The sequence below is a fragment of the Notothenia coriiceps genome, unplaced genomic scaffold, assembly GCF_000735185.1.
Source record: "Notothenia coriiceps isolate Sejong01 unplaced genomic scaffold, NC01 NC01_scaffold00004988, whole genome shotgun sequence".
Classification (NCBI taxonomy): Eukaryota; Metazoa; Chordata; class Actinopteri; order Perciformes; family Nototheniidae; genus Notothenia; species Notothenia coriiceps.
The window spans coordinates 69570-93487 of NW_011337689.1; the positions used below are offsets into that span (position 1 = coordinate 69570).

At 40.4% G+C, this 23918-nt stretch overlaps 3 protein-coding genes across 4 annotated transcripts; all 3 read left to right on the plus strand.

Moving 5' to 3' along the window:
- The first annotated feature begins 1475 nt into the window (after positions 1-1475).
- On the plus strand, positions 1476-5923 carry natd1 (protein NATD1). The gene is made up of 3 exons (XM_010767994.1): positions 1476-1701; positions 3629-3747; positions 4318-5923. The coding sequence occupies exons 1-3, from the start codon at positions 1593-1595 to the stop codon at positions 4432-4434; spliced, it is 345 nt and encodes a 114-aa protein (XP_010766296.1). The 5' UTR covers positions 1476-1592; the 3' UTR covers positions 4435-5923.
- Positions 5924-7834: 1911 nt separating this feature from the next.
- Positions 7835-10955, plus strand: tmem11 (transmembrane protein 11). The gene is made up of 2 exons (XM_010767995.1): positions 7835-7925; positions 9395-10955. The coding sequence occupies exons 1-2, from the start codon at positions 7879-7881 to the stop codon at positions 9909-9911; spliced, it is 564 nt and encodes a 187-aa protein (XP_010766297.1). The 5' UTR covers positions 7835-7878; the 3' UTR covers positions 9912-10955.
- A 1018-nt stretch (positions 10956-11973) lies between these two features.
- Positions 11974-16394, plus strand: dhrs7b (dehydrogenase/reductase (SDR family) member 7B). 2 transcript variants are annotated; one of them, XM_010767997.1, is made up of 8 exons: positions 11981-12071; positions 12285-12321; positions 13239-13413; positions 13587-13705; positions 14149-14359; positions 14582-14674; positions 14775-14927; positions 15677-16394. In XM_010767997.1, exons 3-8 carry the CDS (start codon positions 13260-13262, stop codon positions 15880-15882), a joined length of 936 nt encoding a protein of 311 aa, XP_010766299.1. In that variant the 5' UTR covers positions 11981-12071; positions 12285-12321; positions 13239-13259; the 3' UTR covers positions 15883-16394. The 2 variants fall into 2 exon arrangements, with proteins under 2 accessions (XP_010766298.1, XP_010766299.1); XM_010767996.1 differs by lacking the exon at positions 12285-12321 and having other exon boundaries at positions 11974-12071.
- The last annotated feature ends 7524 nt before the right edge of the window (positions 16395-23918 follow it).

A 23918-nucleotide genomic window follows, 5' to 3' on the forward strand; every position in this document is an offset into this window, starting at 1 on the left:
GTCAACTATGACAGGAAGTGCGTCAACACATTTATGCAAAAGGCTGTTGGCAACCTTGGTTGTGAAGTAATTCAACATCCCCTCCTGAGATTTTTTGACAACAACATATATCGCCCAGACGGAGTGATCTTTCTCCATGTTCCTGTTGTAAATGTGTCAGCATAACAAAATTAAATGCATAAATGTATACCTGTGTACAGTGGTGGAATGTGATAGGGTTAGAACTGATCTATACTGTATGTTGCAATTAGCAGTAGTGTTTGAAATGTAGAATTCATTTAAATATGCCTTGGTTCATTTTGTATTATCTAAACTAACTGAAAAAGGAAAACAATTATAGAGCTAGGGAGAAAATACTGAATAATTTAAGCTAACTATATCGTCACTTGCTAGCAACATACTAGATAACCTGTATAATGCACTTTGGTCTTTTATTGATGTTACAATGTAAACAGTAATTATGGCAAAAATAGCTTTCAAATGTTAAAACAGGTGTCAAAATGGTCAATTGTTGGTCATAATGGGAAACAGCGATGAACATTAAATATTACTATTACTGATACTACAGACAATATCCTGTATCAACCTTTTCCATTTGTAGTGGTATAGTAGGACTTGTCTATGTCCTTATTATATATAAACAAAAACACATGACTGAAGAGGATGTATTTCTTTGTTATTCTTCTGCTTTTTTAAGTGCAGCCAAACTTTACTGAACCGTATCCAGACATCCAGGGCAAACAAGAGGTGGATGGTCCCTGTGTGACAACAGGGCCTTATGACTGCTGCTGTAGTGTTTTAAAATGTAGCCACGAGTAAACATCCTGTAAACTGAGATGCATTACCTCAGACTATAACTACTTCACATGACTAAACCCCCCTGACACAAACCCTAATATAGCTCATGTGTGTCTGCGGATCTATTTGTGTAAATCCACAATATACAAGAAGCGGGTTTTTTGGCATAAAATACCTTATATTTAACTAATAGGACCAGACTGGGAAGAACATTGCTTAGAATTCCGCATTTTATGACCCAGTAAACCCACAAAAAGTGATGATAGTAAGCAAACAAAGCAGTAGACTGACCTCCAGGTGCCTGTACAGTGGTGACCTTTGAAGTTAAAGATAGCGATGTGCTGCCATCTACAGGCTTCTATGTGCACTGACCAAATTCTGTAAAAAATAGCACATTTCTGTCATTTAACATTTAACTGCAAGAAACACATATTTTCACCATTATATCAAAGTTATCAAAATACTTTCATCAATGGAATATTCTGCATGTTCAAAATCCAACTAGTTAGTAAGTCCTGCCATTGAACAATGTTTTTTTTGTATTAAGTATCTACAGTGGTTATTACAATCCAATACATTTGTTGGTCCTAATTCAAATAGGATACCTTTTATTTGTGTACACTGTTCTTTCCCCGTCTGAAAACACGGGCGCTGATCGGCTGACGGTCATCACGTGGCCTCACAGCTGATTTCGTTGGATGAGGTGTTTTGCTTTGACCGTTCATCATTTCATGAAGCCATTTCTGGTTAGCATCGCTGCAGAGTAGCACAGCAGTGAACTGTAGAGATAAACCATGGCACAGGCAGCACATGCAGCACAGGAAAATGTCTTGGACGCAAACAGCTCTCAGATCCAGGTGGAGCACGATAAGAAGCGCCGGCAGTTTGTTATCCGACTAAACGGTGAGTAAGCTATGTTCAACATGTAAACAGTAGCATGCTAACAGGCTAATGCTAGCTCTGCTGTTGTTCTTTTCTTGCTGCCAACATCGTCGTCGTTTTCTTATTGATGTCTCAAGCTGCCACTTCAGACAGAGCCGTTGTTATTTGCACATAGTTGCGATGTCACAGATATAATTTATTGTAAGGACTGAACAGACCACTGTGCTTCTTCTTAGTCAAAGCTGCTGACTTCCTTCATTTGTAACTTCACCTGCTTGTTTTTCGGAAATATTTTTGTTTGTTCCATCCTGAAAGCAAATAGGCAACAAGCATCCACACCTACTAAAGACAGTTGTATAGACAATCCTGTCATATAAACAGACAATTAAAACATTACTAAAAAGGAAGTTCAAGTACAACAACCTAGTTCCTCTCCTCGACCTTAACAAAACCAACTTCCAATTTTAAAAGCTGAAAACAGGTGTTTATAACCGTATCAATGTGTATATTCCAAGGTCAGTTTCAATTATTGTTTAATTTAAATCGTTTTTGATCATTTATTAATTAAGATGTGTTTACAGCAAAAGGCAAAAGCTATTGTTCCCTCAATAAAGATCTTTATCACATCTCTTTCTTCTCCCAGAGTTTTTAAATTACGGGCTCCACATCAAATGGGATTAAACAAGGGACCCTCTTGTTTTGATTGAGTGACCACTGAGGGAAATGACTCATGCCTTGTATTATTGAGCAGCCATGTTGCAGTATTATATGTAAATTAAACACTGCTACTGCAACTTGATCAATAACTTAGCCTTTGGGCAATATCTTTTTTTTGTGTTTTAATCAATATTTTATGAATATGTTATAGACTTGTGAATTAATTGTTTGGTCTATAAAATGTCAGTAAGTAGTGAAACAATGTCCATCCAGGTTTCTATGATACAAAGTGAAGGTTTTTCATGTCTTCCTTTTTAAGACCATAACACAAATATATTGAGTTTAATATAAATAAATAAAAACATAGAAAGGTAGGAAATCTCCTTGTGTGAGATGGCCATTTTTGGATGAAACGTGAAATCGGCAATTATCTTTTCTGCAGACTGACATATCATTGAAGCTGTAATTAAGTTTGTCCTTAAAGGTCCTCTATTGTACTATTTTTCAACAATATATCAAAGATCTCGGATATACACAAAACGTGTCTCTGAAGTGTTTGGCTCGAAATACCAAAAAGATCATCTCTAGGAGGAGATTCAGGTGATAAGGTGGGCGGCTGTTACCTTGGTTGGTTATTGGCTATGGTTGCACGTAACCCAAAAAAACATTGTGACATCACAAAGACCAAATCTGATGAGCTCCTTTTCAGACATGTTTTTATACGTCTGGCAGTGGTTCCGTCAGTAGAGGCTTGGACTGGGAGCTGTAGGGTCGCCGGTTCAAGTCCCGGACCAGACCTAAAGTATGGAGTGTGGACTGCTACTTGGACTGTCCCAGTTCACCTCCTGCCCTGCCGTGGTGCCCTTGAGCAAGGCACCTGACACCCCCCCCTTCCCCCCTCACTCCCATTGCTCCCCGGGCGCTGTGCAATAGCTGCCCACTGCTCCTAGTAATGGACTCCTGGTACTAGGATGGGTTAAAAGCAGAGAACACATTTCACTGTGTGTGCCATTAAAGAGGGTTTCATCCCTCCGATTCTATTCTATTCTATAAATGGATCAGGACAAAAAGAGAGAGAATCTTTTTTCCAGAAACTTTCCGAATCTCTTGACACAGAGGGGACACAAAAAGTGGATTTTGCATTTTAAGTGACCTATTGAACTTGTATGTTTTATCAGTATTCCCTTGAAGAAAGGTGGGGATTTTGCTGCTGTTAATAAGCTGTAGATGAATGGGTTGCGTGGAGAAAAACTAAACAAACCTTGTTGCTATGGCCTCTGTCTGCCCTCAGGATCTCATGATCGTGCGGTCCTTCTGTATGAATACGTTGGGAAGAAGACGGTGGACTTGCAGCACACTGAAGTTCCAGACGCTTACAGAGGGAGAGGCATAGCCAAGCATCTGGCTAAGGTAAAACTTAAGACAGTTTTTTTAATTCATCTTAAGAGAAGACGGAGCCAAATTGGGAATCCTTACACCATATCATTTTATCATCATTTCAAATACATATAATGTCTTTTGAAATGTATTGTCTCTGCAACCTTTTTTGTTGCAATGGCACTCAGCATTGTGCATTGTCCGTAGAAACAGAACAAGTTAGCCCGCTTCATTAATAACAGTTCTTTGCACTGCCAACGTAATGTATAAAAATGGCCGCAGCTCTGAACATCCTGCTATGTTTACTTGATGTCAATTCGACAATGATCTATATCTTGGATGCAATTGAATGTCGTTGAACCCAGATTACACTAGTGATGAGCTCTGGGAAAACACTTTTTATTATAAAATGCAGAAAAGTATCTTATTTTATTGACTTCACTAGTGATCAACCTTGTACCTTAAATCTGGATTGCACACCTCAAAACGTTTTATTGAATCAATAATTACTTGTGTTTTTTAATTAATGATGGAAGTGTCCATGTGAAATGCTCTCTTATTAAATGTGTGTGTAGATGTGATTTGATGTTTCTGTGATGGCAGGCAGCCATGGACTTTGTGGTGGAGGAGGATCTGAAAGCCCACCTGACCTGCTGGTACATTCAGAAATATGTCAAAGAGAATCCGCAGCCTCAGTACTTTGAACATATCTATCAATGACCATAGATGGCTCCGACGGGGAACACACAGAAAAAGAGACTGTGAGGGGATAAATGAACACTCTGTGGCATCATGCTTTCCGAGTTACAAGCTAACACACAACCACAGACCTTCCAGGTATTGTTAAACATGATGGATCTCAAGGAAAAGCTGTCTGAAAGATGAACGTTGAGTTAATGGGTCGGTGACACACTGGCCACAAAACAGGAAGTGAATCAGCAGGTCAATAAAGACATAAGCAAATAAACTAACCAAAGCTGAAGCCTGCGAGCTCCAACATCATTCAGGATGCATCACTGACTGAAAGCAAGATTAGGACCTGTCCTGAGAGCAGATTTAAATCCTATGTTGGAGATTTCCTGTCCTCCTTTGGACGCACTGGATGTGAGCAGCGCTAAAAGATGGCCGACCCAAGTGTCTTTCTCCATGATGGTTTGGACAGAAGCAATGATGGCTTCACTGAGGCTCAAACATGATGACTTTTATATTTCAACACCTTTTTGATATTCTTTGGATCTGTTTTATGTTATTTCTTTTCCAATTTTGCCTTCCTCAACTCTCTTAGATTTAGTATTTTTATGGCTGGAATGCTTATTAAATACACTACAAATGCTTAATGCATATTTTAAACATCACGCTACTCAAGAGGGTTTCTTTCTAGGTGATTCCAGATGTTTTTGGCACACATATTTAGTTGGTATTGTATTAAAAGCAATCTATATTTTTAATCTTACAAACCCTCAATTTGCTTCAACTGTTACTGTATCCAATCCCGTTGTCCCCAGTAACAGAATAGCACTATATTAATAAAGTCATACATTGATAGTCAAAGGTACAGGGGTTTATAAACTAAAGAACTCAGACTGAGGATATCCGACTCATCATTTTCTTCACTGTACGTGTTACATATTACAGACACTTGTGATAAATTGGGTCTGAAGCTTGACTCTGTACAGTACTTCGGGTTGGATATAAATAAATACATCCGTGCATACCAGCATTTAAAAAATAATAATAACACTGTTACATTTAGGGCATTTACATTGTATGGTGTCCACCGTGCATGTTATGTCTTTTGAGAAAGTTTCACTGGATGACAAATGCGTATTACTTTTCTTGTAAAGATTACCATGGAAGAAATATTCACTTCTTTACTGAAAAAAGATAAAGGGTTCACTGTGTCCTTCCTGTTTTGGCTCTTCAGTAGCTTTTGCTGGTGACAATCTTCAGTGTTGAGGAGAAAAATAGCTCAGGTAACTCAACACACTCTGGTTACTCCACTTTCCCTCTGTCAAATGTTACACACCAAGATAATGTTTTATTGTTTGAGTTACTTTTTATATTTGTGTTTTCTTGATAGGAAACAAATGTTTGAATTACAGGTTTTGGTGGCTCTACCAAAATGTACCATTTCTTGTCATATTTTTTGTGTGTTCGAGACTTTTTTGTCCATTCTTCTTGTCTACAAATAAATAAAACAATACTTATCATATTATCCATGTCAATGTTTGTATTTTTTTTTATAAAACAGGGTAGCATATAGACATACTACCTTCATAAACAAACTCATATTTCAATATATTTTAAGTCAAGGCTCAACTTTGCTGTGTTATTTCAAAACAAACAGGGCATTAGTAGTTATTGCAAGAAAATTAGATTTTCCAGTATTCATGCAATAAGAAAAATATAAATAGATTAAGTGCATATATACAAGTCTAAACTATGTATGTATATCTTGGCTACTTCAATGTTAACACCCTGCAAACCATTTAAAGAAAAACTCGGAAAAAGCGTAGATCTTGGCACCATCTATTGGCTTTATCAAGAATTACTAGAATTCTGTGGGACATAGTGTGCTTTTAACAATGCAAGGGCAAGCACTTTTCAAATGGGTGAGATGGAAATAAATCTGCTGCCTAATCCCCTGTTTGAAATCACAGCAGTTAAACTACAAACCTGGCTGGTACACTTGGAGCCTTTGGGGCTCTCATCAACTACAAAACATCTCCTGGTTACTCAAAAGACCCGGAAGAAATGCTCTCAGTTAAATGTGGTGGCTCTGTAATGTTAACCCACCAAAAACTCACACCACAAACATGTAAAAACTCCACTTGATGTCCAAAATCCTGTTGAATTGACAATTGTCATCAGTGAGAGTGAATGTGATGTGCAATCATATCAATCTATTGGAGACACGGAGGTCATGTCCTAGTTGTTCTGGTGGTTTAAGACCTCAGGGGGACATACTATTTTATAATCCAAAACCGTGTTATCAAACAACCTGATTCCAGTGAGTTTGGACTGAATAGGTACATTTGAATAGTTTGTGACTAACAAAAATCCTAGGCATCAATATCTAACTTTGAGGATTAAACATGTCTTGACCCATTTCTTTTCTCATAAAATGCTAAGTGCACCAGTGTAAAATAATAAGCTTTGCCTGATTATTACCTTTACAAAAAGAAACAATTCTAATCAGGAACTATATCTTTCAACAAACCTTTAAGTCTAATAGGGAGGCTGTGGCGCAGTGGAATAGTGCGTTGGTGTTCAGGAGCACAGGTTCAAACCCCACTACAGTCATCACACTAAATACTGTGGGGATTGCCCACAGTATTGAGTATGTAAGTCGCTTTGTAGCGTCTAAAAACATGTAATGTAACCAAGTTTCCATGCTATACCAACATTAATTATTTGAAATGTTTTGATTGTTTAATAGGATGTATACAGATGCAAGGATGAATAATGAACATGTTAATTTATAGATCATTTACATACCAACATATAGACGTGCAAGTGTCTCCCTGCAGCCTCCATCTGTTGTGAGAAATGTTGGTGGTGCAGATATTAAATATATATTGGTTAGATTTGTATTGATTTGTTATACAATCATGTTTATCTTACACCTGTGACATAGTTTTCACAGGAGCAGCATTTGGGTTCAGCTGATCTCACATTCCACAACGTTGCCATTATAGTTGTTACATGCAAAGCCCTTCAGATTACAGCAGCAGGACAGACACAGACAGAGCGGTAAAGCATGGATAGGTGAGGACCCAGAAGTCATCAAACACAAAAACCATTCACAAAATTAGATGTGAATGTATAAAGTATGTTGTAACCAAAGCATGCACTCTTACACAATTATTAATTAAAATATTGAACTCCCATTTGTTATTTAGATTTATTTGTAATACCTAATTAATTATTATGTCTTACACCAACATACATCAGCTATCTTTGTGTTATAATTATTTGGAATAAGGTCTGACCTTTCAAACTTCTGTGCTATTATAAAATACGTCAAGGCAGGTATCTCTTGCTTTATGGGAGTTGTAGTCCGCAATAGGTTCAAAGTGATGCCTCGGCTGCGTTCATACACTTCATTACCCAGAAGGCTTCGCGCACTCATACGTCAACTGCAATCACGGCTGTATCTCCAACATGGCGTCGCTGGGAAGGAGGCGCGGTGTCCCAATAAGCAGGGAGAGGTCAGTTACTCCACATCTTAGCTATTAAACGAAATTGTTTTAATATAATACATCGTTTTCTCGATGTTGCCATTCAACAGACCCCGACCATGCATATGGTTTGGCGCTTAAAGTGAAACGCCAACACGACAAGTCAGAATTTTGTTCCAGGGTTAGCTAACGCTAGCAGGCTAACGTGTACAGCTAGCTTAATGTTAGCAAGGAAACAAACTAGCAGCTCATGTGATGTTTTGGTTATTTCACAGCAGCCGATTAATCGTGGGAAAAGTTGCGTTTAACCGTCTGCGGGTGTTTGAGGTGATGTTGTGTGCCTCGGCTGGCTAAATGCTAAACATTTGTGATTGGGCTCAGAGTTTGGTCCACTGTGTTTGTCGACATGTTTTAAAAAGTGAAACGCACCTCATCTTAGCTGCTCCCAACTTTTCACCATGCATGCGAGTTAGCTTATGTTATCCAACCGATGGACAGGTACATAATGTCCCTTGCACTGTCGATGTTAAATGAATTATTCGTTAGCTAATGTCCGCGAAGCCTGATAAGCCTGGTGACTCTTTAAGTCTTTAAGGTTTGTTTGCTCTCATCATGCACTGAAAGGCCTCGCATTGTTAACACTGATCCACACATTACATTATTTAGAAACACCTGGAAACACTACACTGTAAACACAATTGGTCGACAAATAAAGCAGATGGAAATGAGTTAAGATAAAGATCTAAAAAGTTGTTTGTTACAACGGCTGTGTTTTATGTGTCATTGACATGACATTACATTACATGACTTCAGCTATGAACACTTGTGATGACCATTTCACCATTTTTAAATGTTTATGAATGAATGTTAAACAATATGGAAGAATTACTAATTTATCCCAAGTTGAAATAATAGATATCCAAATAAAATGTGGAATTACCAATGTAGGATACATTCAAGAATACAATTTTAAATATGCTTTCTAATGTTGTATTCCCAATCTTACACTCTCACACTTTATAATTGAAAGGTCGTCTTTTACTTAAGCAGGTATCATTTTAACTAGAAGCTATTCATTTATCAGTCATGGAAATAGTTTGTAATGTAATAGTTGCGTGGTTGGTACAGTGTGTACCAGGGAGTAATGATTGATAGCAACACATTAACAATCAATCAAACACAGATGTTTAAAAAGACAGCACGAGTGCCATGTTGAAACTATATAGTTTACAAAAACAAATGTTATATTTATAGGTATGTCTTATTTATATATTATATATATACACACACGCGCACACGATAAGGGTTTCAATCGAAAAACAATTTGGGTACAATAACCAGCTGGGGATGTTGGTTTTAGCAATTCAAGACAAAAACACTCACAGATCCATGAAATGTCGCCAGATTGATGTAAAAAATGTAGTCAAAACCGACCTTGACACTGCAAGCATTTTAACATTTCTCTCATTGTTCTTTGCCTGTTTTCTGTTTCTGAACAGGGGAGTGATGGCAGCGACAGAATGCTACATTGTGCACGAGATCTACAACGGGGAGAATGCGCAGGACCAGTTTGAGTACGAGCTGGAGCAGGCACTGGAGGCCCAGTATAAATACATTGTCATTGAGCCCACGCGCATCGGAGATGAAACGGCCCGTTGGATTACCGTGGGTAACTGCCTGCACAAGACGGCCGTGTTGTCAGGCACTGCTTGCCTCATGACGCCACTTTCCCTGCCCATTGAATACACGCGCTACGTGGCGTTGCCCGCCGGCGCCCTCAGTGTGGCCTGTTCTGCCCTGTACGGCATCTCATGGCAATTTGACCCCTGCTGCAAGTACCAGGTGGAATACGACAGCCAAAAACTCTCGCGGCTGCCCCTGCATACGCTCACCTCCTCGACGCCCGTGGTTTTGGTACGCAGGGATGACGTCCACAGAAAGAGACTCCATAACACGATAGCACTGGCCGCCCTGGCGTACTGCGCCAAGAAGATCTATGAACTCTATGCGGTATGAGCGCACTCTGAACAGGGTTTAAGAAGCAACCGGAAAAAAGGAAAAAACAAACAAAAAAACAGAACCTATCCAACCCCAGATGTAAGGAAAGTGGAAGTCCCGATCACACATGGTGGGTGCTTCCATTTTGAACTTTGATCAGAGGGATATAGTTAAAACTAGAATGAATTGTTTTTTCCCTTGCGTTTTATTTTCTTCTATGTGACAACAGCAGCACACTTATTTCCTTAGTACCCTTGTGCATCCTTCCCTGCGCCCTCGACCTGCTATCCTTGACACACAAGCAAGTGCACAAGGGTACGGCAGCAGTTCCTCCGGATTGAATTGTTTTGCAGTTGAAAAGGACCGACATGTTTTGAGTACCATGCTCTTTCCCTCGTAGTTTTACTGTACCCCTTCCCTGCTGATCAGTACACCACCCTTTCATTAAACATTAGGTTATTTCCAACTAACTTTTCTGTATTTTATTTTACTTTTTTTTTTTCATTAAATGGATTCTCAACATTGTCCAGAGAAGAGCAAATAACTGCAACTTATTTGAGATTGTGTCTTGTTCATGTAGATATTCTTGTTTAAAAGAGTGTAAGAAAGATCTTCTGTGGCTCAATGTCCTCTTTTGAATCACTACATAAATACTTACTTTTAGAAAACCACACTTCCCACATGCTTTTATTAATGTATATTACATTGACATTAGGCCAAACAAAAATAAATAAATATATTTGACACTAAAGACAGCCAATTATAAATTCATACTTTCTTGTACATGTTACCCAATGCTTGTTATGAGTTTCTGTTTAGATTAGACGTTTTAATTTGGGGTCCCATGAAGAGATACAAATATGGACTAAGTGAGTTCCGATAAAAGAAGAGACGTGAATTATAAAGTGAAATTTAAATGTGAATAAGTGGAATGCCAAGAGTGACAGTATTGTTTTCGGGGTCACTGATTGGAAGGACATCAGCAGGATGAGGACTGTTGACTTTGCCAGCAGGACTTGAGCAAAATACAACTTGTTCATAAAGAATTTCCTAAATTTTGTGTAAATACGTTAAAGGTCCATCAAGAAATGTATTAAATAAATTGTAAACCCTGTTTCAAGGTTTGAAAATGGGTGGTGTTTCAGTAAGTATTGTGATGCAAACAGACAGCTGTGATTTCTATCAGTCTGTGGACAATTTCAGACGTCAACAGTGAATCTATTACTTCTATCACACTGGTTTAAAAGGATAGTGAAAAGGTATTCAAGAGTTTACTTCATGATGCTCATCTGCTTTTTCTCTTTTAAACCAGTAAAGGGGGCGTACAACTGTTACAAAAAGTGATAGTTTCTTCCTACATTCTACATAACTTGGAGAAGATAATAAAGGTAAATTGTGCGATTGAAAAAAAATAACATTTACGCACACAGTCTGCAACACATTCTAATGTAATTTCCTCCCACCATACATATACCTGTATGGGACGGGCAGATCTGAGGCAGAGCAGTGCTCAGAGGACGGCCTGACAGACTCATTATTTTACTGATTTGCAGCCAGAGCAGTCTAATTATCTGTCAGCTGACTGGCTGCTACGTGAGGTTGTTTGTCAACCATTTTAAGGTAGCGATGCTTGGTCTGCTAGAATAAGAATGCTCCAGTCATCAGAAAATAGCCACTTTTTACTTATTCTCCCAAGAAAAAATCTGAGTTCCTGTGTAAATGCAATACTAGAGAAATATATTGACACATGCAGATTGTTTGCAGTGATGGAGGCTAGTATCTCACACACAAATGAAAATAAAACCACTTTAACGTTCTGCTGTTGAAATAGCAAAGCCATTATGTAATGTTTCAAAACATAATGTTACAATGAAAGTATATTCTGTTAGATAAATACAAAAATAAAGCTCTTGATATTAATTTAGCTGCTGATATTCAGCATAAAGTCAAGTCTGGACGAATAATTGTTTTTTGACACAGTGTGGGTTTGCTCCTTCAGCCTACTTGGTTATTGAACTTCACCTCCCACAATTTCTAGCCCGGCCGGAAGTTCTTCAATAATCTCCCTCCGGTCCCCTGGTCCGTTCATTATCGTGTTCCTGTCAGTGGAGCCCGGAACTGCTTTTATTTCGGACTCCTTTGGTGTTTGTGCAGACAGGCAGCAACGCAGCAACCCGGGTGAGTTTAAACCAAACACGAAAACTAGTGTTTGATTTAAGGACTTATCAAAAATATGGAAGCTAGCTAGCGTTAGCATTTGCGACAGCAGCTACTTCTGAGTTACACATGAGAAGCCTGGCTATGCAGTTTATGCTGTGCTCATTGCTTTTGTTATATTTCAGCTAGGGCATTAACATCTTAACTCTGTTATATTGTGTTCTCCTGTGAAAGGTGGAATAAGACCTTATCACCACTTTCGTTAAACCAGGTATGCATTCCTAAATGTACTTAATTGTGCATTAAACTTGACATTTCAAACAACTCATATTTCTCCTGAGCCTGTATGAAGTTTAAGTTATGTAGGGTGCAAATCTCAGGAGTATGTAAAGATGCAAGGGCATACACAGAACAGAAGACAATGTAAAGTAGACACAGGAAAGATATTCACAGTATGCATACTGTTTTTCACTGTGTCCCATTTTACTTTACTTGCTCGTTAAATGACTTCTTTATAAATCAGCATGAATGATTTGAGGATGTGATGGGAATTCAAATGCTTACTTTTCTGACTAATGAGTGGCTTATGACTCATGAGTATCCTTTGTATGCAATTACAGAATATGCTTATCTTGCCATTATTATAGTAGCCTATGGTAAAGGGGACTAAATACAAATCCATTATATTTTAACTTGTTCACTCTTCTGGTTTTAAAATAAATGATCCTCCTGATAGCCTACCCAAAACGTGTGTGTGTGTGTGTGTGTGTGTGTGTGTGTGTGTGTGTGTGTGTGTGTGTGTGTGTGTGTGTGTGTGTGTGTGTGTGTGTGTGTGTGTGTGTGTGTGTGAGCGCGAGCGCGAGGCGCGAGTAGTACTTATCAATGTTGCCATGCTGGTTGTTTGAGTTGTGCTATGCAGACAGGACAGGTGGTAAGGATTTAATTGAATGCCTCAGATGATCAAACATTCACAATGCTTTTGGCAAAGGGTCTTCAGAGCTTACAGTACTACACTGTTATTTATTATCATTGATGGCGCACAGATATATCGTCTGAACATGTTTGTTTTCAACAGACTTTGGTTGGGTGACATCGTTGTAGAAGAGCATTGGATTGAAATGTTTTTAATATTGCAATTAACAATATTCAAACTCTTCCTAACTGCATTTATTAATCTTGTGTCTACAGGTAGCAGGCTGAGTTTCAGTCATGGAGCGCATCATGGGAGGAGGTGTGTTCCAGATGGTTTTAGCTAGTGCCGGACTCTTGCTGCTCTATCGGATCCTCGTGCGCCTCAGACCTGGCACTGCTCTGCAGGACGCTGTGGTGGTCATCACCGGGGGCAGCTCTGGACTGGGGAAAGGTCGGCCTCCTGCTCATTTTCTTTCTTCACTTTAGGTCACACGTACATTGCTAGTATTTGATGTGCAGCAGTTGGTGACTGTTAAGTGATGTGTTTCAGTGATGTGGTGCATGTGCTTCAATTCCCTGATTTGATTTTCGCCATAATAAACAAGTGTGTTTTTTGTGTTATAGAGTGTGCCCGGGTGTTTCACGCAGCAGGTGCCCGTCTGGTGCTGTGCGGACGAGATGCAGGCCGCCTGCAGCAGGTGATCCAGGAGCTCACCGACAGTTCAACAGGTTCAGAGCGTCAGGTGAGCACACAAACACAGACACGTAGTCAGACATAACCAAAGATCTAATGGTATCGGGTTCTCAGGCCATCAAAGCCACTGATGGTCTATTTATCTCACCAGAGTTCCCTGCCTGATGTCTCCAATACCAATATATCACACAATAACTTATTTTTTTTACCATTGTCTCTCAGACATTTTAAATGCCCCTATTATGCACATTTTCAGGTTCATATTTGTATTTCTGCATTTGCAGACCATTTACATGCACAAAAACCTATGTAACACTCTTCCCCGGAAAGGAGAAAACCCACAAAAAGCATATTAAGGGCTCTAAATGTATCAGTTGGATTAGATTTGGTTTAATGTCAATTCAAAACTCAACAATATACATAACGTAAGTCTTGACATGTTTTGAATCCTGGTGCAGATAAAGCTAACTGTTCTGTTTGTTCCACCACCAGACCTACACCCCCTGCAGTGTGACCTTTGACCTGGCTGACACGGACACAGTGGACAGAGCTGCAGAGGAGATCCTGAAATGTTACGGACACGTGGACGTCCTCATCAATAATGCTGGAATCAGTTACCGCGGCAACATACTGGATACTAATCTCTCTGTTCAGCGGGATGTGATGGAAACAAACTACTTTGGGCCCATCGCTCTAACTCAAGGTCAGTGAGGAGCACTTTTGGAAGCCAGTAAGAGTTTGATGTTGTTTATGGGGTTAGAGAAAACATAATGGAGCCAAACCATTGAGAAGTTATTTAAAGGACCTTAAACCAGAAGAAGGAGAGAAATGGCACATATCAAAGCTAAAGCAGATTTCTGAGGGGAGGAAGCGCTCTTATCCTAATTTTCTCAGCTTCTCGCCTTCTTCTTTCCTCCCTCCACAGCGCTCCTGCCCTCCATGGTTCAGAGGCGCAGCGGCCACATCGTCGTCATCAGCAGCGTCCAGGGCAAGATGGCCATTCCTTACAGATCCGCATGTAAGTTTTCTTTACTCGTTTTATGTAAATCAAAGGAAAACCCGAATGATGTTTCCATCTGGTTGACTGTAAATGACGCAGGACTCTGGTTTGTGGTCAGACGCGGCCTCTAAGCACGCCACCCAGGCTTACTTCGACTGCCTACGGGCCGAGATCGAGCGCTACGGGATCCCAGTGACGGTGATCAGTCCCGGGTACATCCGGACCAGCCTGTCCCTCAACGCCGTCACAGGAGACGGATCCAAGTATGGAGGTGAGTCAGTGAAGCGCTAAAGAAATGATCAATCAGTGGGAGAAATATGCAGACACTCTCATTGTGTTAATATTATAATGTTAGTTATAATATGTAACATTTCCAAATTGAAAATTCTACGTAAAACAATTGTCAGACTCAGAGATATCAGTGATTTTTATTCAAGAAAACTCCCTGTTTCGTTTGGAGGCCTGTAAAGGCGTCGCTCTCCCGTTGCACCATTTTTGTTGTTGTTATTTTATCTAAACTATCATAAATCGCCTTTTGTCCAGTTTTAAGCCAAATTCTTCTTTTTATAGAACTTCCATGTTTTCAACTATATATTTTAACCATATAAAGGATTTTCAGATTTCTGGATCTTAAGTTATCCGAGAGAAAAGCTGAGCAGATGTTCGCAGCAGTCAAACTGTTTTTTAAAATGGCTTTATTTAGTGTTTTTACTGGTTTTACTCACCCTGTCTAAGTTGTTTTTGGAAGGAGGATGCCACTACTTCAAAACATGGCTACCTTTTTACGATAAAGGTGTAGGAATCCTATCCGTGAGAAGCTGTGACCGAATCCTATAACTCTACTTCAACAAACTCCATATTAAGACATTAATAAATACAAAAAATTGCAAACGAATGTTTAATAGAAGATAAAAACAAGTTAAAATGGAAGTCCCACCAAATTAAATGAACTATTTTCTTTACTAGTTGTCCTCCTGACTCTCCTGTGTCATTGACATGCTTCTTGTTTGTGAAACACAGTTTTGGATAAAACCACAGCGTCGGGTCGGGACCCCCTGGATGTGGCCCGGGCGGTTCTGAGAGCGGTCCGTCAGAGGAGCAAAGACGTTGTTCTGGCCGGTCCTCTGCCAAGTCTGGCCCTCTACCTCCGCACTCTGTGGCCCGCACTCTTCTTCAAACTCATGTCCTCTCGCGCTCGCAAGGAACAGAAACCTAAAGACGAGTGATGGAGGAGAGGAAGTGGAGCGCTCACCACCTAAAGGGAGTGATGGAGGAGAGGAAGTGGAGCGCTCACCACCTAAAGGGAGTGATGGAGGAGAGGAAGTGGAGCGCTCACCACACGTGTTGGAGGCACATGGACAAAAACATGAATGACTGCTTTACATGAAGGTGTGAATACATGCAGCTCTCTGTGACACAAACAAAACAGAAGAAGCTTGTATGTTGAATCGGCAACTATGGGAGTGTTTTTGTATTGTTTGGACTTCCATATATTGTAACAACTAAACTCCGACTTAATGAAGTCGCTAAGAGGCTAGGCTTGTTGCTGTGACAGTGCGTGCTGAGTTAATGTTTTATTAAAGAAAGTTTAACAAACGATAGCAACAGAAAACCCCAGCATACAGCGGGTGAACTAAATACCATTAAACCACACCCAGGGGACAATTTCAGGAAGTGATAACCAATTACAAATATGTGCTCTGTCAACAATCAATGACAATAAAAGCTGCTAAATCACTTTCTGGTCTCTACATTTGTGATTGATAAAGTAAGCAGGGTTTGTCATTCAGCTCTTTCAGACATGAAGACACCAACTCACAGTTTAAACACTCAGGGCCGGCCCTTGGCATAGGCAGTATAGGCTAATGCTAAGGGCGCATCAATCAATGGGGGGCGCCGAAAAAGAAAAACTAATAAAAAAGTTAGAAATAAAAAAAAAATAAAATGTTTTATTATTTCATAACAACACAATTTCCCGATTTTGGATCAACAAAGTACATCTTATTATCTTATACTAACAGCACTACGCCTATATTGCGTACAGCGTCCATAAACTATGGCGCACCCCCCCACCCCAAAAAAAAAATTAGAACCGCCCCAGCCCCACGTGAAAACCAGAGGTTTATGTGAAATAGTGCTTTTTTTTTTAAATAATGGTTTTAGTGTGCAATTATAGGTATTAATTTTGTATTTGTGTTAATTTAAAATAAATCAAACTCCCAAAAAAGGTATAGAGCTTTTATTAACATTGGAATTTACTGTGTAAGCGGCCGCGGGGGGGAGAGCTTTAGAGAGCTCTGTCCTGAAAGACTTCAAGATTTTCATCTATTCTCTTATAGTATAAAATACTGACAGTAAAAAAAAGTTGTTATTAATAAACAAGAATAAAAAATAAAAGAGGATTGATTTGTAAAATATCCATAAATAAAAAGAAAATCTGCTTACAGTTCTGTTTCATATGGGTGTTGAGAGATGTATCCATAGATCTCTTAATGTTGCACCAGATTAATGCTTTGAACTTCAATATAAAAAAAAAAGATCTTCCCGGGGGAGCATGCCCCCGGACCCCCCAAGAGGAGGTTAGGTCCACCCCCCACTTAAATCATGTTCAAATGGGATAGGATACTAAATACATTTGCACACATCTTGTGTCCATATCTTTCTGTTTTGGTGGTCATCCCACAACAGTGCATGCATGCGCGATTCATAGTGAGTGTCTGCATTTTGGGGGGGGGGCGCCAGCCGGCCCTGGATAACACTCATACTGTCACGACTCAAAGCTTTGCTGGAATGACAGTTTTTTAAGCTGTTCTTCCAAAATGCTTTAATTTCGGAGGACCAAAACAGTTTCATGTGTAATTCTGTCAGGTATGGGGAAAAAATACTGTCAGTGTCCGAGAATGACTACTTTTTCAATTGTTTCTGTGTCCAAGTCAACATCAGCATTACAAGCCACCTTTAAACTAAATAAAGAGAACAAATGAGAATTATGTTGCAAACATTTCTTTCAACTGCTCGTTTCCATCTCATCAGCAGAAACCAGTTTAGGAGAGAACCTAATCTACTAAAATACTGGATTTGATCAAAGTGTTTGAGCTGTTTTGGCAGATGATCTACTCACAGCAGCTGCATAGATATCAGAAAGCACACCTTGTTTCTGGGTCAGCTTTACCACCACTGTAAATGATTCTCTAAACAAAGTTGTTTTAATACCTGCAGGGGAAGGAAGTACTGCTTATCGCTGACCGGAGGAAAGAAATAGCTTTTCTTATGGTCAGTTTGACTTCCTGTTATGGTCAACGTGTTTTTTCAGCTATGTTGTAATACTTTATTTGAGTCACGTGAGTAGCAGCACATCCTCTGTGTTTCTGTGCAGTGTATTTGTGTTAACATAATTAAAGGAGCTCAATTATTCTCATTTTCAGGTTTCATAACTCTATTTCTTTGCCTGTACTGAGACGTAGGCTTCCAATTCTTTAAAAAATGTGTAGTAAAATAAGTTTCAATGCAAGGTACACACAATGAAAACAGGTTTTTATAACTCTTTATAAGCAGAATAAAAACACTTTTTTACAAACTGAAAACGTTAAAACAGGTTTTTCCTTTTTTAGAGGTCTTCTTAATATTAAGTTAAACAAAAAATATTCTGAAATGCTTATAATAAATAATCCAAATGACAATTTACGTTATGTTACAAAAGCGCAGTGAATACTGGAATCGACATTTGTACAAATAAATCCTTCGACCACAAAAAACAAACCTGCTGTTTATTCCTTATTAAGAATCATCTTCGTTATATCTAGTGTGAGAAGATGAAGCCTTTTTTCACAAGGGAATAAACAGCACAAGGGCTTTTTCATCGTAGAGTCAAAGCCCTGAAGGTGCATGGAGGAGACAAACATTTCAGATGTGGAATGACAACAAGAGCTCTCCTACAATTCACCCTCGTGTTGATGAGACAAAATGTGGACAATACTGCATAAAGAGGATGCTGGTTAATCGAAATGTGCAACAAGTCTGGATGCAAGAAGTCTGAAATTGTGTGTTTTATGTCATGGTGAGACGTTAGCCATAGTGTTTTTTTGTTAGCATCAGTATTAGCACTTAATGGGGAATTGTCGTCTCAGCACAACCAATCAGAAGACTTTACTTTTGATTAAAGAATGACAACACAACGTTGTGTCAACTATGGCTTTAGTGTTTGATTTCTATAAGTTACTTCTGACTGGAAGAGTTGAAAATGAAAGCGTGCTAAGTCACATTATGGGTGAAACATCTCGAACCCGCTTCTTCCACGTTTTAAGCCACAACAAACCAACCTGAAGCCCTTAGCAGTCCGTTTTATCATCTCAAGAAATATGAAATGGAATGGCTGCTGGAGAGGATTCTCCAAAAGAAAAAGCTGCCTTTTTTTTTTCAACGGGACATTTGATCGTAAGAAACCTGATTCCAAACGCGCGCATGGCAGGATGTGTTCCTTAAATGCAACAAATACAACCTGAGCATGTGAAACAGGGCCGTATCAAATGATTTTACTTTCCTGCGCCTGCTGTTATGCTCTACCTTTGCAACCCGATTACCAAATAAAAAGAAACAAGTATTTACTGTTTTCAACTTTTTTTCTCAATGCCATTAATGTAAAAACCCCCCCTCCAGCAGCTGGGGGTCTGATCTGCACACTGTATTTTCGGGGGGGGGGGGGGGGGGGGGCTCATTTGAGAGCGTAGAAGTCACACAGAGAGCAGGAAGAGACGTCACATAAAAGATCAATATGGCATAGTATTTTCCTGTACATGAGGTTGTGTTTTGTAAACGCGTTTGTTTTTTTAACTAAAGTGTTTCTTATTAAAGGGCATCTCAACTTAAAGAACAGTTCAGTGGAGCCAACAAGTTTCAAACTCGCTGTCGAACAACGCTGAAGGCTCACTGTTATTATTGCACTTTCACAAACAGGGCAGGGAGGAAGCTTTGGGAGAGGGGGGGGGGTCTTTCTTTCTCCACAGCCATCTTTTCTCAGTCTTAACGTCGCGGACTCATGTCCTCCAGGCGGCAGAGGGTCGTTGGAGCCTGGTCTCCTCAGGGGGGGGGGGCTCCGTCACAGCTAGCTCCTGAGCCAGGTCGTTGAAGCGGGCGATGTAGTCCACGCTGCTCTCACTCATCATACAGGCCAGCTGAGAGTCCATCTGTGGGAAACCAGAGAGTTCAATGTAGTGCAGTCTGAACCACCGCTCATTAGCATTTAAAGCTACAGACACAGAATCAGCACTTTTGAAACAGGGCTGAAACAGAGGGGTTTATGGGATGCTACAATGATCTGTTTGGTATTCCAGCCAAACACTTCAGAGACATGTTTTTTGTATATATCTGAGGCCTATAATAAATGTGACCCGCTCTATCGAAACCAGTCGGAAGTCGCAACGGCTCCTTTCAAAATAAACGTGGATTTGCGTAAATAGTTTTTCGGGCTTCGGGTGTTTTGTTTGATTTTAAATAAACAAAGTCTTGGCTTTCAGAATGTGAAACTTTTATTTCCAAAATCAGACGGAAGATGACAGCTCTCCCTCGCCACTCCGCTGTTCCGCAGCGCTGCTCCCCCTCCCTCCGTTGAAATTATGAATGTAAGGCGTATAGTAATCACAGATAACACGGCAGGGTCCGTGACAGTTTGTTTTCATCTGATTTCAAATAAACAAAGTCTTGGCTTTCAGAATATTAAAGTTGTTTCGGCAAATTCAGATGATAAATACAGCTTTTAACGGCATAATTACAAGCGGAGAACGGACCTACACACAACAACAACAACGTCAAGCCTTTGCGCTCTGAAACTACGGGGCGGCCGTATGCGTTAATCGCACGTTAACATAATTAGAGGCGTTAACTTGACTGCCCTAATTATGATTATTGATGCATTACTGTGTACATCACAACAGTGTTGCACTTTGTAAAGGTGGGGTTTAATGTAATACTTTTCATTCTGCTGGCTAGCCTAACCTGAATCTGCTAAGATACTCCAGCTGGAAAATAGATCTAGTGGAGTGTTTACAGAATGAAGAAGGTAAAAGTACAGTAGAGGTCCTTATTCCACTACGGTGTAAAGATAAAGTATAGCAATGTCTATCTGTGCAGAGAGAGAAGTTACTCTTCTCTTTTGGGTCGTAACCCGAGCTTCTCTGCTTTGTGCATGTTATTGAAAGCAGACAAATGTTTAACTTTATCCTACCACTATGGAGTAGATGTTACTTGCTCAGAACACTGACACCACCGGCGTTTAGACCTTTTTGTTCCTTTTAATGAGAATGGGCTCAACTCACTTCTGCCACGTCTGGAAGGCCACGGGACTGAAAGGAATCGTGGGAGTTGCAGTCCAGGAGGCTGGGTCCGAGCAGAGCCGTGCCGCTGGAGGGGCCGGAGGGGGTGAGGGTGGTCCGCTTGCCCTTATCAGGAGAGACCATGCTGGCTGCGAGGAGGAGAGACAGAGAGAAGGACCGGGACACGGGAAACAAAGTCAGCTTTATGGGATGTCGCTGCAAGAGGAAGTCTATCACTAGGGCGCTGTGATTGTGCATTAATAAGAGAATGAAAGTGGGAAGGCACAAAGTGGTCTTTGTTAAGGGTACTGTGGAACGTGTTATGTGTCTGATATTAAAGTTAGTATCTATTGTTTAACAGCCACACAGTTAGAACATGTGTTTTCAGTCTTGACATTTTTTTATACCAGACAAAATGAATCTCAAATAAACCCCTTTTTCTCTACGGGTTAGTAAACAGGCGATGTTCAGGGGGAGATAATAGGCCACATAGAAGTGGTGTTCATCATCTACATGCTGGTACACTCAAGACTATAATAATGGAAATTTCCATGCTCCATTATATCTCATACGTTGTGTTCCTTTGCTAAAAAGGATTGAGTTTCTTACCACATTAAAACGTCAAGATTACAAAGCTTTTCCCCCAAAATTCATATACTTTAAGAGGTTATTAATACGCTTATTATAGAGCGGTTTAGTCAAATTTATATTGACACAAAGGCAGTTGCAGTCTGTAGGGTTCTTAATGTTCAGCTTTTCGGTCCAAGGCTTAAAGTTTGATCTGTAGTGTCATCGCTTTGGACAGGAAACAAAGAAGATCGGTAAAGCATAGGCTAATGTTTGTCTTCGTTTGAGAGAGAGAGAGAGAGAGACTCACAGAGGAGGCATCCCAGCGTGGAGTCAGACGAGTCGCTGGGGTACCACTGGGGGTCGTGGCTGGGCGATGGGATCCAGCCTCTGGACGGGCTGACGGAGGGGGACGACGACAACAGTTTGGAGCCGTCGTTGTTGCTCAGCTTAGCGGGAGAGAGGCCGGCCTCCTCGCCTGCAGCAGAACAGGAAAAACAGCCATTAGATTACGCACAATGTCAAACAAACCAAGCGTCTCGGGAAAAAACAAACAATTCTCACTTCTGTACGAATGACTTTGAATGGTTTGGCTCATTACAAACGTGTGTACTTGCAGGAGTATTGCTTGTTTTGAGTTTGTACGGTTAAATGCACTTATCATAAGTGGCTTTGGATAACCGCGTGAGCTAAATCAAATGTAATGTGGGAACACACCTGCACCGTAGTGGGCCGAGTTGATGGCGAGCTCGATGAGGGAGTCGCTGATGTGTGTGTGAGATTCTCCAGGAGTCTCTTCAGGGGGGCCGGGGAGAGAGATGTCCAGCAGCGAGGCCACGCTGGGGGGAGCGAGGAGAGAGTCCGCACCCCCGCTCGCTCTGGGGGAAGGTGAGAGGTGACCATTCTGTGAAAAGAAAAGACAGTTTATTCGATATTCTAAGGTTTTATTTCCTGAAAAGATTTGTTTTTCAGCTGCCTGTTTTCATGTGCTTGTGTTTTTCTACCCAGCTGGCCAGGCCTGGATGCAATAACATGACTCTTCCCTGTTGTTTCTTTCACTTATACTGATTTCTAGCACCTATCATTGTAAATAAGGTCTGCACAAGTCCCTGCACTGAAGTAGTATTAGTAGTACCCAAATCTCTAAAAACGGGGCTACAACGGAGCTGATTCAGATTTGAGTCTGATATGACGTAATATCGGAAATGTAGGCTGGCTTTACGCCCACGGGCCAATCAGACTGTTTTGGACGTAATATGGTCGCTGCATGTTTACGTTAGCATTGCTAACACTCAGAGCTAACCTGTAGAGCATGTGTGTGAAGAAGCAGGAAATAAAAAGGAACTCACCTTGTGGTATAACCGGCAAGAGAGAAAGCCTTTGAGCTCCATACTGTTTCAGAAATAATCCTTGATAATCCATGATATGGCGTTTCATCACCGCAGTATTTAGTTTAGACAGTAGCTGCCGGGTCCCGCATGAGCTCAGCACCCTCCTTTTTTTTTTTTAATCAATTTCTTTTTTTTTTATTAAAGCTTTATACCCCAAATCAGCACTTTTGAAACAGGAAGTGAAATGGAGGGATATGAGGCATGGCTAGAATGAGTGATCTGTTTGGTATTTTGAGCAAAACACTTCATAGACGTGTTTTTTATACATTTGTATATATCTGAGACCTATGCTATTGCCTAAAAATAGCATGATAGGTCCACTTTAAAATATCCCTCCCTAATAACTACTGAGATATGTGCAACAAAGCATAGATATGAAGGTGAGGAGGAGACATGAGACCAAAGAGGAAGGTATTTGAAGACACAAAGTGAAGGAAAGCTCCCAGGCTGTATCAGTGTGTGTGTTAGTGTGTGTTAGTGTGTGTTGCTGACCTCTGGGACATTGTGCTGGAGGAGTTGAGGTCCAGGTTCAGCATCAACAGAGGGTGTGGAGTTGAGCAGCGCGGTATGAGCAGTGAGAGAATCCGGCTCTCTGCAGGGACTGCCGGGGATGATACCTGCCGACTTGGCTGCCAGGTCAATGGCACCTGAAAGAGAATTAAGAGTTATACCAGGGATCTGTCACATCAGGAGATCCATGATCAACTCAAAACCCACCTGTTCAAACTGGCATTTTCTTTATAATCTGTACCCTGTGTCCTTTTGTGTCCTTTTGTAGTCAATTTCCTGTTGTTTGTCTTGTCTTACCCTGGCTGATACTTCACTAAATCCACTGTTTTAATTGTTCCCTGTATTGCCCCTATGCCCTGTAAGGTGTCCTTGGGTGTTATGAAAGGCGCCCCCCAAAATAAATGTATTATTATTATTATGAGTATTAACAGTGGCTGATCATGTAATGACGGTTGCAAAAAATTAAACCTAAGCAACAGCGCAGTA

What these genes read in the sequence shown, in the direction of transcription:
- natd1 (XM_010767994.1), top strand. Translation starts at nt 1,593, where the DNA reads ATGGCACAGGCAGCACATGCAGCACAGGAAAATGTCTTGGACGCAAAC. An exon ending in GTTTGTTATCCGACTAAACG is followed by an intron (nt 1,702 to 3,628) that starts GTGAGTAAGCTA and finishes GTCTGCCCTCAG; the next exon opens with GATCTCATGATCGTGCGGTC. An exon ending in TAGCCAAGCATCTGGCTAAG is followed by an intron (nt 3,748 to 4,317) that starts GTAAAACTTAAG and finishes CTGTGATGGCAG; the next exon opens with GCAGCCATGGACTTTGTGGT.
- tmem11 (XM_010767995.1), top strand. Translation starts at nt 7,879, where the DNA reads ATGGCGTCGCTGGGAAGGAGGCGCGGTGTCCCAATAAGCAGGGAGAG. An exon ending in GTCCCAATAAGCAGGGAGAG is followed by an intron (nt 7,926 to 9,394) that starts GTCAGTTACTCC and finishes GTTTCTGAACAG; the next exon opens with GGGAGTGATGGCAGCGACAG.
- dhrs7b (XM_010767996.1), top strand. Translation starts at nt 13,260, where the DNA reads ATGGAGCGCATCATGGGAGGAGGTGTGTTCCAGATGGTTTTAGCTAGT. An exon ending in CAGCTCTGGACTGGGGAAAG is followed by an intron (nt 13,414 to 13,586) that starts GTCGGCCTCCTG and finishes TTTGTGTTATAG; the next exon opens with AGTGTGCCCGGGTGTTTCAC. An exon ending in GCCCATCGCTCTAACTCAAG is followed by an intron (nt 14,360 to 14,581) that starts GTCAGTGAGGAG and finishes CTCCCTCCACAG; the next exon opens with CGCTCCTGCCCTCCATGGTT.